At 41.0% G+C, this 14,281-nt stretch overlaps 1 protein-coding gene and 1 long non-coding RNA gene across 2 annotated transcripts in view; one reads left to right on the forward strand and one right to left on the reverse strand.

Moving 5' to 3' along the window:
• Positions 1-987: 987 nt before the first annotated feature.
• On the reverse strand, positions 988-2,720 carry LOC118406622. The gene is made up of 3 exons (XR_004830059.1): positions 2,416-2,720; positions 1,339-1,392; positions 988-1,019 (listed from the first exon to the last, which is right to left on the reverse strand). It is a non-coding gene; the product is annotated as an uncharacterized LOC118406622 (long non-coding RNA).
• A 2,709-nt stretch (positions 2,721-5,429) lies between these two features.
• The window catches only part of LOC118407045, a 9,520-nt gene continuing 668 nt past the window's right edge, over positions 5,430-14,281 (forward strand). The window contains exons 1-4 of the mRNA XM_035807462.1: positions 5,430-6,257; positions 10,110-10,228; positions 10,755-10,855; positions 11,698-14,278. Coding sequence (XP_035663355.1) covers positions 5,550-6,257; positions 10,110-10,228; positions 10,755-10,855; positions 11,698-14,278 — 3,509 coding nt within the window. The 5' untranslated portion in view covers positions 5,430-5,549. The remainder of the gene's footprint in view (positions 6,258-10,109; positions 10,229-10,754; positions 10,856-11,697; positions 14,279-14,281) is intronic.

Consider the following 14,281-nt stretch of genomic DNA (forward strand, 5'->3'; position numbering starts at 1 on the left):
AATCATGATGATGATGCAATGATTGGAATTCAGTTTGGATTCGAGAGCCCGCATCCGATCAAGCAGAGACGGGGAACGACACAGATTATCTGGATTTTACGACCCGTTGCTGTGGTCATATATCTTTATTGCTGTGGTCATGTATCTTTATTGCTGTGATCATGTATCTTTATTGCTGTGTTCATGTATCTTTATTGCTGTGGTCATGTATCTTTATTGCTGTGGTCATGTATTTTTATTGCTTTGGCCATGTGTCTTTAACGTCTATAACGTAAAGTCCAGAATTTGAAGATGTGTTATATGTCTTGTTATCTCCGTGGGAAATGTTGCATCAAACAAAGTGAATAAAATAATTACAGCACTAACGGCATGGATTTTTCCTTAAAGATAATAAATTGCCCCTAAAATTGTGTAGATATGGCTTTGCTTAATAATAGACTGACATATTATATTTCTAACGTTATTACCCTCTGAAAGTGGCACCATCCTCTTGTCACTCTCAGCTTTGGTTATGTCCATGATGTTGTTAGACCCGATTTGCACGTTGGTTGCTGTTCCCGTTATCTGCACAGTGAAGTAAGTGATGGTGGGTTGAGCAGAGTTACCGGAGCTCGATGTCGGGCCGGAAGAGGGCTGGGGCGCTCCGTCAAAATCAAAGCCACTGGTGGGGCGACTGGAGCTTTCTGGTGCAGAAGAAGAAGGGATTCATGAATATGTACCTATCTATCTATTTGTTGTTACCCATTCTGATTGGTTATACACACTACAGCACAGGTGTCGCTGCTTATAATTGCGTTCCTAAACGCAACGTATGTACATATATGCATTGGTGGTTAATGAGCGGTTAATAATTTGCTTGAAAAAGGAGTGTATCATAACTTATATAAGTACATTGTGTTTACCAGTTGCGTATCCAGATTCCAATGAAGTTGTCCGCTCCTTCCCAGTAAGTTGAATGGACGCAAGTGCAGCAGAGAGGTCTAGGTATCTGGAGTTTCGCTTGGAAACGTCTGAAGGTGCTGAAATTTAACAGTTTTATTTACACGACTTTTCAATATCAACAACCTTTGACCAATTGCTGACGTCACACATACAAAAAGCCATGTGTCCAGAGTGACTGTGCCAGGCAGTTAAAGGAACTGAGGAACTCAATTTCAATTTAAGTCTTCAGTTTAGATTTCATATAATGAAATTTACCATCTCAGATGAATGTAAATGTGTAAAGCGTCTTTTTTATGTACAAACAATCTTCGTTCGTAAAGTTAACAGAAACTGTAAGGGGGTATCATTATTTGATCCATTGGGATGCGGGTTGAATTAAAAAGACATTGTTCTTACCGACAAATGCACTTTCGTTTTCTATCTCCTTTGCCGTAGACATCTTCTGGTCTTCTAAACGATAAAAATAGTGTATCTATTATACAGACGAAAGAACAAACAGACGCACAAGCCTAAGACATAACCTAGCCATTCTGGCAAAGGAAATAATGCTGCAATTAAAGCATGGCCGTAGTGGCTTGCATATTCCTCGTTTTATTCATCTCTTTGTTGCCACCAATCGGCAACGTATCTTGGTGACACAGAACGGGCTAAACCAGTGCGGCTATGAATCATTTCTGTGACGTCACAATCCGATGCCAATTTGTCCTAGGTCCCACCAATGAGCTCATAGTAAACAATTAATTTACAAATCGTACTGAGATGTTTTCAGTCAAGTTACAAGTTTTACGCAACTAAGGAAATTTCATTTTCTTGAACCACTAACCATCCTGTGAGCATTTCACAAGCAATTTTTAAAACACAGGAGTATGTTGGCTTCCGCCGCCTACGCATAAAAACTCCCGGTGAGCCATTGCGATTTTTTTTATGTCACATGTTATAGAACTGAGCTGAACTCTAGCGCCAGATACCCTTGCTAGACCTCTCAATGAGTTAGCATGTTAAAACACACTGAAACAAGTCTTCATTAAAATACTATCCCCAAATTCAATCTTACAACGCTTTCACCCACTGAAATAGTCAAGGCACATCTTAATAACCATTCAAAAAGAGTCAACCGCTTCACACTCCAAAGGAAAGCCTACTTTATGGAAATAACCCCACCTTTTCTGTCCTGAAGTAATGAAGCAACTTTAATAATTAAAAAGTACGAATACAGTATGATAACATACTCTAAGGTGCCTCTGCACTTTGTGCACTTCATGTACATTATTTGCTGTTAGAAAAATAACTACGTTTATTCTAAGCAGCCACCTTGTTTTGCAAGGGAAGTGACACTGTCGGAATGTAATTGTCGTGCTCCATTCGGCGCTAATGAATTAAAACTCAGGTTATATTCATTGATAATTTGGTTGTATTCTTGGCAGTACATGTATCGAAACGACTATTAAAAAGTAAAATGAACGATACACGTACCTTTAGTTGTAACACGAGTATCAATAGCGAGGCACTTTGTAAATGTGAGTCAGACGAGTCCAAAACTGGTTTGCCTCGTCAGGGCTTGGTTTACCCCTCCGGATATGACGTCATCACACCCACTCGTGTCGTCTAGCGTTGATCGTACCATTTCTACAGCACTGCTTGACCCCCCACTGTACTTTATGAACCAACAGTCTCAGTGACAGAGGATTAGGGCAGTCAATCGCAACGTGTTCTTATGATTTACATTTTATTCCGTGGTAATGCACCCACTTGACAAGACTTTGCGCTAATCCGTGACCTCACTGTTTGTTTACACACGGCTGTTTGTTTTGTAATTGACTCACCAGAATTCCCCTTGTATAGATCTTTCGTTTATATTATATACATTACATCACCGGGTGTTGGCAAGGACTTACGTATGGGGAGGCAAGATGCGATGGTGATCAATAAGTCCTTGGCTGCACCAAAATAATGAGCACAACTCAGATTTTGAAGCAGAAATGTCAAGTATAAAGTCTTTTATGAATGTGTACCAAAATTCGATTTTTTGCGATCATTACTTTGCAAGTGACGCCCAGCAACTGTAGGTAAGAGAGAGAAAAAAAGAAAACATGAACTATTGAGCTGCGACCTGAGGTAAGCTGGTCAACTTACACTGCTTCATTATCAAACAATCTGACAATGTCTTCAGGGAATTTATGGCATGTTGAACTCGACCCACACATGTCTGATCACAATTAACCCTTGCTTTTCTCACCACTTATCTACTGGTTTTTAAAAAGACATTGCCTAGGAAGTAGTGACTGCATTGATTCGAAATTTTGAATATTCTTTTGACCAGTGAACAGTATGAAGGGCAAATTATGAAATAACACTCACGGCTTGATGAGTCTTGGTTGAGTGGTTTACGTAATGTTATTTCAGAAAAAGAAGTCAAGCCCAATAAGATGCTTCATAGCATGAGAATTTCTACTAGTCTAAGAGTAGTCGCTTATTATACTGTTTGCCATTGTTACATTCGCCAGAGTCGAGACATGAGGTTGTGTCTGTATAAGTAGGTCAACAGCATACAACTAGAGTAGCTGTGGAAAGACATTCATAAAATGTGGTATTTGAGAAGCGGTCGCAGAAACAAGGGTCCTGTTCGAAAATGGTTCACCTTGCACTTTCCGTCGGCACTGCAGCGAGGCGATCGCGAGTGTGTTTGTGTCTGTGTTTGCGTACAAGATAACTCGAGACGTTCTGAAATCGTTTTGCTTGATTCCTGGTAGTTGGGGTTAGAACATGAAGGTCAATTTCGATAATGGGCCTCCTGGCATCTTCCGTCGGTAATGCAGCGGGGCAGACTTTCGAAGGGAACAACTAAACAAAGGTTGGACGGATTGTCCTGTAGGTTAGTGTGTTGATAGTTTGGATAATACTTTCTATAATAAAGTTATGTTAATCCGTAGCTAATTTGCATAATAAATCAAGAAATTTTACAGATCTCCTGCATTATATGATAATACCTGATTTGGGAGACAGTAGCTGCCTTCTCATGGCTTCTGATTGTTTTCGTCTCGGGAGACGGTCAACACCTCAGTTGGGCCTCAGTCAGTTACCACATCAAGGTAGCAGTACGGGGGGGGGGGTGAGGTATGTACAATACAGGTCAGGAAAACAAACAAGTGTCATATGTTTATTTTTCAAAGAACTGTAGAAGGGGTCATTGCATTGCTATGAGTGGCACATAAAATTTTGCACATACCTCTTGAGGCCGGAGGTAAGTAGTGTAGGTTTGGGCCCCACAGGGCCTTTTAAGTTTTGGAACTGAAGTTACCGGTTTATGTTGTGCCAGATTTCGAAAGGGAATAATTTAACGACTTAACAAGGAGTTGACAGAGGGTCATGATTTTTGGTATGCAGATAGTTTGAGTTGTGTTTCATATAGTTGAATATCAATTATGCAAATCGAAGTCCAATTTGCATGATTAAGGGCGAAAGTTTAAACCCACTATATTAAACAATTGCAGGACTATTCAAACATGTAACATTTGTAACTGATATTGTAAAAAACTGAATTAATTTGCATAATTAATGAGAAAATGCTATAAGGTTCCGGGTCGGAGTTCAAATCTAAACCGGAGTTGGCGGAAGGGTGGTGTAATAGGCCGGAAGTGCGCTGTTTTCACCCTTACTTTTGCTCCCTATTGCTTGGTGATGCTTATAGCTGAGCATAGATTTGTCGTATTTTTTTAAAAGCCTGTGGGTTTTATCATTTTTGTGCGAGGAGTAGTTGGTCTACCAGCGAAACAATTTTTGTATTTGTCCGCTGCAACGGTGATGCGTTTTTTTCGCCTGAAGACCCGAATAGCAGCGTTTTTCATGCGATTTCGATGAAATTACGCCATCGGAGATTGAAAACAAGTTATCACATGGAATTTTTTTAATTTTCATTTTACACAAACATGATGAATTTAGCTTTTCTACCAAGTAGACCGTTATCCTGGGAAAATTCCATTTTTCCAAGCAGCTTCCATAAAATAAGTGTTAAAAAACGATAGCTTTCGGGTCCAAAATTAAAATTTTACTACATATTCTACCCAAAATAAAGAGGCAACAGACATGCTGACGAACTGAGACGACGTGGAGACAAGATCCTGACTTTTCCTGAAAGTCATGCTGATGTATGATATATAATATACGTTTATTGTTTGGGACCATACCAATGAACATAGGAAGTCGTATTACCAAACTTGTTTCTTTGTTTATTACCTTTGGCGTACACAAAACGTCAAAATATTTAATATCTAGCTATTAATATTTTAATATCACCATGAAAGAAGCAATTTTATCGATCAATTTAATTCGTTCAAGTGGTTCAACATATGGAATTGTGAATAGTGCCTAAACCCCGATCCACCCCACCCCACCCCCCTCTCTCTGAATGGAGCTGGCCAACATACCTTAGCAAAACCCGGAAGTAACGTCACAGGATCATGGCATGTTATGGCAGAGGGCGTGGCGTGTGTGTTGTAATAGGTCCGCGGGCGCATCTTCGCGGCAGGTGCGATGTGTGAATGTGCGATTGAGTGCTTCCTGGTTAAACAGTCTAAGTAAGGTATTCATTGTAGCAATCCAGTACGGAAATGAAGATGTTGCCAGTCTGTCAGAAACTTTGCGCGGCGGACGCCAAGAGTAAGACACTGGGACTGGTGCGTACCGAGACAGACTATCTCCGTGCTCTGCTGGACGCCATGGCGGACATGGACAGGTGTGCGGAAGTGGAGGTGCTCAAAACTCTGGGCGACGTGAACTTAGAAAAGAGAAGATTCGACAGGAACCCGGAGATGTTTGGCAGAGCCATGGTACTGTACAGGACCGCACTGATTCGGTGTGACGATAAAGGTGTGGGAGACAGTCTAGAATATCGTTATCACTATGCAGAAAATTTAAGGTTAGGGAAGGGATCATCGATTACAAGTAGTTACGAGCCCCTTACTAACGCTACCATAATGTCTTCGCTCGCTAAAGTAGCAGATAATTTCCTATACCTGGACAGAATATCTATTGTTGGTGGCAACAAGAAGTCTTTACTGATTGGATATACCAAGTTTGTAATAGAAGGGATCGTGAACGCTGACAATATGTTAGAGGTGGAAGCGATGAAGAGTATCGGTGACGTGTATCTGAAAAGAGGAACTGAAACAAGAGACGCGCCATGTTTGACTAAGGCCACTACTCTGTACAACACTGCACTGGCTCGGTGTGAGAAGGTACAGGGCACGGTGGCATTCATTCACCGCTTACAGTACACAGCAAAAATCAGACAAGGAACAAAGAAGAGTAGAGATAAGGTAATCATTCCCATTTTATGCTGCATATTTATCTGATAAAAACAATGTGTAAATACTAGAAAGGCCGACATTTGCTTAAGAGCAAACACAGCATATTTCAGCCATACCCCTTCCCACACAACATTGGACTGTTCCAAATCACCCCTGCGCAAAAATGGAACATCCTCTTAACAGTACATTATCCCCCAAAGTGGACTGGTATTGTGAATTGATTCCAGGTAAAAACAGAGCTTGCTTCTATTTTTCAGAAAATGACAATAATCACACCTTCCATTCAGAAAATTTTCATCATGACTGAAAATTTTGAATGACTTCATGTAATGTCATTAACAATTTTCAGTACGATAACTAGGTGTAAGTTTAAAAAAGCATAAGCTCCTTGTAATGTGGGTACATTTATTATTGCAGTGAACATTTTTTATTCAAGTAGGGCATACGATTTAATAATTATCAAGCAGGTGCAGGCACTGTAGGATCGTTATTTTTCTTCAAGCTGTAAAACTGTTAAACTGCTTTACTTTGTATGCAATCAGCCATCGAGCCTATTCTTATTTTAGTTTAACAACTTCCTGCCAGACCCGGAAGATACGATTGAACCTTGTTCGAGGATTTATTTTCGTCTGTCTTGTCAGTCTGTTCATACCCTGGCGCTGAGAGTGTTTTATTGGGCTGAAACTCTGGCAGTTTAAAGTTACTTACAATTTAAATGTTCAAAGTTTATGTCAAACAACAACAGCACTAGGAACACATACATTTGCTCTGGAGAAAATACAGCAGTTTTCGCAAGTTCCAGTCCAGTGATAGAAATGTGGCCACTACAGACAGGTGGTCACTATAGAGAAAATGCTGATCTATTGACTATGAGCCATACGTTACACACGATTTCAGTACACTGATCATTAATCATATAAACATTGCACAGGTAAGCCAATTGTTTAGATGTACAATTAAGTTCAAATAATTCTGAAGAGAAATATTGATGAGAAAATAATCATTCTCGCCACTGTCTAACTTATAGTTACGTATCAAAACTAAACGCAGATTTTCTAACTAACGCACCTTTCGCCGACTTCATCAAAGGACCGCCGGCTATCAATCAAACACGGCTGTTGATTAGACTTAGAGTTTCAAACAGTCATGTGCTGTGTGCCAGTTGACAGCGAACTTCATGCTACGTGATGTTTTACATTGCTTGGACCTTCTTTCCTACAGCGGTGCTTCTACAAAATATTTAGACTGTAACACTGAGTCCCACATGTTTTATAGAATAGAATTTGACGCAGAACAGCGTTTTTGCTGGGTATTTTTCTTGAAACATGTCCGTGGGAATATCAGCGAGGCGGCGACGTAGGGATATCAGACCGTCAACAAAAGTCGCACGGCGGCTAACGGCGCAGCGAAGATACTAGCGGTATAAATACTTGCAAATAAACTTCTTATAAATAAGCGCTTCAACTAAGGATGGCAACCCGTACAATATTTTTGTATACTGTTGAGCTAAGTAAAGTTTGTTGTTTATGAGGTTTTAGTTGTCTTTGAAGCTTTGACCCGAAATATTTTAAAGTCAAACTGCTGAAGAGAAGTAAGTGACTGCTACGATTATCGTAGATATGGCCCTAAAAAAACTGATAAAATAAGCCTTCTCAAGTCTAAAATGCAAGAGCTTCCGGGGGGGCTTCGCCCACCTGGGTTCCCCCCCCACAGTGGCCCTGCCCCTGGACCCCGCCAGGGACATTCGGCGGCCCCCGGACCCCTGTCCGACGCTTTGAAAAAATCCTGGCGAGAAGTCTGTACGGCCTGAGTCTTCAAGTTAACGTATTGTGTGGTCCCGCTTATGAATATTAATTAGCCTTCGCTTTCCTCTTCGCTGATTGGCTGAACCATTAATTGAATTAACTCTTCCTGCCGGCTAGACGCAGGTGCAGATGTCGGCTCTGTGGGGTGAACGTCCGAAAGGTCATGGCATGGAGAACAAAAGAAAACCAATTTCCCCTAAAAAAAGTGCTGTAGTTAAGCCTTTTACAGTACTTTATGCCAAAAATTTTACTTGGATCATTTTACCTACTATCTTATGCCTATCTATACCAAATGTTACTCATACCAGGGTACAGGGGTGCAAAATATACCGTTATAAGACCGTCAACAACAGTCGCACGGAGCTAACAGCGCAGCGAAAATACCATTGCTAGCGTTCCAACTTCGGATAACAAGTTATAAGTACTGTTGAACTCAGTAACGTTAAAGTTTGTTTTTAGTTGCCTTTGACGGTTTGACCTAAAATAGTGTTACGCTAAACTCCTGAAGAGAAGTTAAGTGATTGCTGCGATTATCATAGATATGCCCCTAAGAACTGATACAATATAAAGCCTTCTGAATAGTCTAAAATGCGAGAGCCTTAGGCGGGCTTCGCTCCCCCTGGCGGGAACACTGCTATATACGGGATCATGAGGCCCCGCTTATGAATATTAATTAGCCTTTGGCCTCCTCTTCGCTGATTGGCTAGGTCTTTGATTCAATTAACTCTCCGGCTGACGCGCACAGGTGTGGCTCTGTGCGGGGTCACGGAAGGTCACGTCAGGAGGCCAAAAGAAAACAAATTTCCCCTCAGAAATATGCCAAAATTAATCATTTTAAAGTTGTTTATGTCAAGAATTTTACTTGAATCTTGTTACCAAGTATCTAATGCCTATCTATACCAAATTTCAGGTCATTTAATTGTAATACCAGGGTACAGGAGCCAAAAGTGTTCTTTTTTGGTCAAAAATTGGCCAAAAATCGCAAAAATAAGCATTTTGTTGCACTGTACACCAAAAGTGTTATTGAATTTATATGAAGGGATTATCAAGGCACATCTGTGTCATATTTCAGCTCATTCGGTTGCAATACCAAGGTACAGGAGCCAAAAGTGTCCTTTTTTGGTCAAAAATTGGTCAAAAAATCGCAAAAATAAGCATTTTGTTGCACTGTACACCAAAAGTGTTATTGAATTTATATGAGGGCATTATCAAGGCACATCTCTGTCAAATTTCAGCTCATTTGGTTGTAATACCAGGGTACAGGGGCCAAAAGTGTCCTTTTTTGGTCAAAAATTGGTCAAAAAATCGCAAAAATAAGCATTTTGTTGTACTGTACACCAAAGGTGTTATCGAATTTATATGGGGGCATTATCAAGGCACATCTCTGTCAAATTTCAGCTCATTTGGTTGTAATACTTGGGTACAGGGGCCAAAATATACAGTTTTGGTCTAAAATTGACCAAAAAATCTCAATAAAATCATTTTAGAGGCAGATATGAAAAAAATGGGAAAAAGAGATCAAGGTATTGGCCCACTCTACGCCTGTGCCGAATTTCAGGTCATTCGGTCCAGGAACGGCGGAGATGAATCACTTTGAAGATTTGACAGGAGAAAGAAAGAAAGAAAGAAAGAAAGAAAGAAAGAAAGAAAGAAAGAAAGAAAGAAACATTACGAATACAATATATTTCACCATGTATGTATGTATGGCTGAAATATAATTAGGAGTTAAGCTGCTCAAAATAAAGGACATGTCGTATATATCTGCAAACTACTTCAAAGTCCAGTGTGATCACTGTTTTAATGGCCCCTAGTTTAGTTATATCGTCTTTATGTCAGATTATCAAGACACATTTTCTTAATGCTATCATGAACACACTGTACAATGAACCCATGTTCCAATGTAAAACCAAGAAGGTTTGTGAATTAGAAACACACAAAAATGCAAAATCTATTTTGGTCTGACTTAAGCATGTGTTGAATGAAACCGTTAGTCTCATGTAGTTAACCAATAATGATAGATTTTGACACTATTTCTGTATCATTGTTGCTGCTGAAGAGTCGTAGGAACAGAGTACATCAACAACAACAACAGGGTCACGTGCGGCCACGGGACTTTCCCATGACGTCACCCAACACTGACGTCACCGGTGACTCAAAAGGTCAACGGTCTGATATGTAAGTACAGCAGTGGTAACGTTAATGTTTGCATTGTCGCTAGCACTATATACAATTACAAGTAATAGACGAGATATGCTGTCTATTATAGAAACAAAATGCTGAATAAGAATGGCTTCGTATTTACCCTAATTTCGCCGCGGATTTCTTGTATATGTTGCATATATCTTGCTCACCATATTTTACTACCCTTGCAAAAAAATTGCCTTTTTTTTAAGGGGTTTTGTTTGTTTGATCCTTTATTTATTCATGAGAAACTCAAATCGGCCTGCAGGCCGCTTTTTATTGAGGTCATGAGGCACTCCGGGTAAGGGTCAGATAGAATGATGGTCAGGTAAAATGATGGTGAATAAAGGATGATTCCGATTAGTTTAACTATCCCACCACAAGGTAAATAAAACGATTATCTTAAGGGTATATTGTTCTGTATGAACGGAAAAAGACTTTAAGTTATGAACCAATGGCCCAGTATGGTGGTATAACCCTAAAATCGTTATAGAGACATGTAATATCCTCGCCCCTTCAGGTCTTACAAGGAGTACCTAACTATAGGGGACCGCGCAGTGGCTGATGGGAAGCTTGACGTCGCAGAACAGAACTTTGCATCTGCTCTCAGACTGATTCATGGTGCGTCATTCCATTGTCACGTTTACGTACCTATTATCCAAGCAGAGGCAAGGTTGGTGGGTATGTGGGGTTGTCACCGGGATTCCTTGCCGTTCGCCAACGTTAGAAGACCGATAAGAGATCCAGGCCACTACTATTCCCTCGACCCAACCTCTATCTCCAAGGATTAGTCCTATCATGGAAATAACCTCCACATTTACATAATCTACGCTTGGTTTATGTACACCTTTAGATAACTTACACCGGTCACAATGTTGATTGCACTATCATTTACCTCTTAGAAGAACTAAGGCAAGTTTACATAAATTATGCAAATTATTGACTCATCTGCATAATTAGAATCTGTTAATGTTCCATCAGTCACGAACTACGTATATTACAGATATTTGAGTCCTATCATGGGAAACACTACAAATATAGATTTTCCTCATGAAATATGCAAATTAAGTGCCAAATGCATAATTTTCCCTTCATGCTGTACGTCTCTATCTAAGCTACCTACAAAGCAAATACTATGTAAATTTTTCAGTTATCCTTTTTACAAGATTTGCCTATACGCCGCTGCAGTTCAACAGCAACCTTGGGGGGGGGGGGGCAAAAAACACGTACCCACGTACCAAACGTCACTGTAATCCATTAAGGGTTCTTTCATTATGCTGACTATAAACACCTGGAAACACATACAAACAGACTGATACACCAAAAACTATATCCCAATTTTTCAGGGAGATAATGAAACTAACCATCATTTGATAGATTAAACTTCTCACTTTTCAGTTACAGTTAAGTCCTGGCTGCCTCTTTGGCGGGCTAATGTACATGTGTGTCTAATGTGCTTACAGATCCTAAAAACCCGATCGGTGTAAAGAGGCTGACTGTCTGTGCAGACTGGGTGGCGTCTACGCCCAGCTTGGCAAAAGAACAAAAGAAGGAAGGAAATTCACACAGGCAGCAGCTCTGTACAACGCAGCCATGGCAAGAACAAAACGAAAATAAACACAGTTCGACAAGAAGACTGCAGGAGATAGAGAAATGGTTTCTCCACTACACAGCAAATGTAGAAACAAAACATTTTCCTTCTTTGGCTAAACGTCAAAAGATGCAGTTAGAAGAGATGCGCACGCGTGTTAAGTCTCAACTTGACGTCATTCATCAGCAACACAATCCGTACCAATACGACGAAGATGACCCGGTTATGATAACAGTCGAGGCTGAGCGAGCTGAAGCAGTTAAGGCTTTATTTAAGAGCATCGCCAAGGACAGACAGATGCTCATCGAGGACCTTGTTGATGAATGTATCGCCACACTTGGTCCTCCTCCGTGTAAGTACGCTTTCATCGGGTTAGGCTCACAGGCAACAGAACTGGTCACACCCTACTCTGACCTGGAGTTCGCCATTCTGATTGAGGACGGAAAGGACAATGACGAAACACGGCGATACTTCATCAACCTCACACACTACCTACACCTGAAAGTCATCAACCTCGGAGAGACAATTATCCCATCAATGGCTATCCCCTCATTGAACGATTTTCAAGAGAATGACTGGTTCTTTGACTCTGTCACACCGCGTGGGTTTGCCTTCGACAGCTTCATGCCATGGGCTAGTAAGACTCCGTTTGGAAGAGACAAGACCAAGACCAAGCCGCCCGTCAGCCTTATCCAGACCCCTGCCGAAATGGCAAAGTTTCAGCGGCTAGACGTTTCCGTGGCAGAAGGGTATCATCTGTCCGACGTTCTCAGACGAGTTGTATTCTTGACAGGAAAAGAGGCACTCGTAACCGAGTACATGCAAAAAATTAGGGCAATCACTTCGGGCGATCTACTCTCCCGTTTCCAGTCCCGTCTGTCTGCAATGCAAATCTTGCAGGATAACAGGGAGCAGCTTTTAACCCTCGAGCCAACCGGACAACTAATAGATGTCAAGAAAGGCATCTATCGTTTTACCGGCGTAGCCATTGAAGTGCTAGCTTTGTGTTGTCAGGTCACCCTCGCTAGCACGTGGAGTGTGATAGGTAAAGTAAAAGAAATGGGAAAGATCCATGACGAGAATGCCACCCACCTTACGGTATTAACTAGCATCTCGGCAGAGCTCCGGTTAAGAACATATGTGAAGAACGGGGGGCAACAAGACAGTGTGTCCCCTCTTATCCAGATAAAATACCGGTCGAAAGCACAAGAGGTATCTGACACAACCCTCAGTTCAATATTAGAAATTCCAGACATACAAGTTTTTTTCAGATACTACTGCAGGGCAGTCCCTTTGAAGAAATGTATACCGGAAAGTTTGCAGGGTAAGCAAAAAAGTGTACTGCAAACAACAATCTTAGATACCTCCCATAAATGTAGAGGCCGAATATCTAGAAACCTATGTCTGTATGGTAGAGCCAAACACCATCTGGAAGCAGCATTAGAAGACGCCGGTAGCGACATGATCGAACGTTCAGAAATACTTCAAGAACTGGGAACCCTCTGGGCCTTCTTTGATGATATCAAAACAGGAGTAAGGATCTATGAAGAGTTACTTAGGGTGCATAAAAGTATCTATGGAGACAACGCGGCACATCCAGATATTGCCCGATCACTACACAACCTAGGATTGTCTTGTGATAAAATTGGCGATCACAAGAAAGCTATCAGCTACTATGAAGAGTCATTAACAATGGAGAAAACTATCTATGGCTATGAAGACAACACGGCACATCCGGACATAGCCATGACACTAAACAACCTTGGATCATCTTGGGGTCAACTCGGTGATAACAAGAAAGCTATCAGCTACTTTGAACAGTCATTATCGATGAGAAAAATTATCTTTGGAGACAACACGGCACATTCGGACATTGCCATGGCACTAGACAACCTTGGATCATCTTGTGGTGACCTTGGTGATTACAAGAAAGCTATCAGCTACTACCAACAGTCATTAATGATGAAGAAATCTATCTACGGAGACAACACGGCACATCCAGACATTGCCAAGTCACTAAACCACATTGGATTTTCTTGGGGTCAACTCGGTGATAACATGAAAGGTATCAGATACATCGAACAGTCATTAATGATGCAGAAGATTATTTATGGCGACAACGTGGCACATCCGGACATTGCCGGGACACTAGACAACCTTGGATTATCTTGGAGACAACTCGGTGATCACAACAAAGCTATTATCTACCACCAACAGTCACTATCGATGAAGAAAACCATTTATGGAGACATCACGGCATCTCGGGATATTGCCAAGACACTACACAGCTTAGGATTAACTTGGAGTAACCTCGGTGATAACAAGAAAGCTATCAGCTACTTCGAACAGTCATTTACTATGCAGAGAAATATCTATGGAGACAAGACGGCACATCCGGACATAGCCATGTCACTGTACAACCTTGGATCATGGACCGGACCTGAAGTCGAACTGTT

This window comes from Branchiostoma floridae, chromosome 19 (assembly GCF_000003815.2).
Source record: "Branchiostoma floridae strain S238N-H82 chromosome 19, Bfl_VNyyK, whole genome shotgun sequence".
NCBI classification, from domain to species: Eukaryota; Metazoa; Chordata; class Leptocardii; order Amphioxiformes; family Branchiostomatidae; genus Branchiostoma; species Branchiostoma floridae.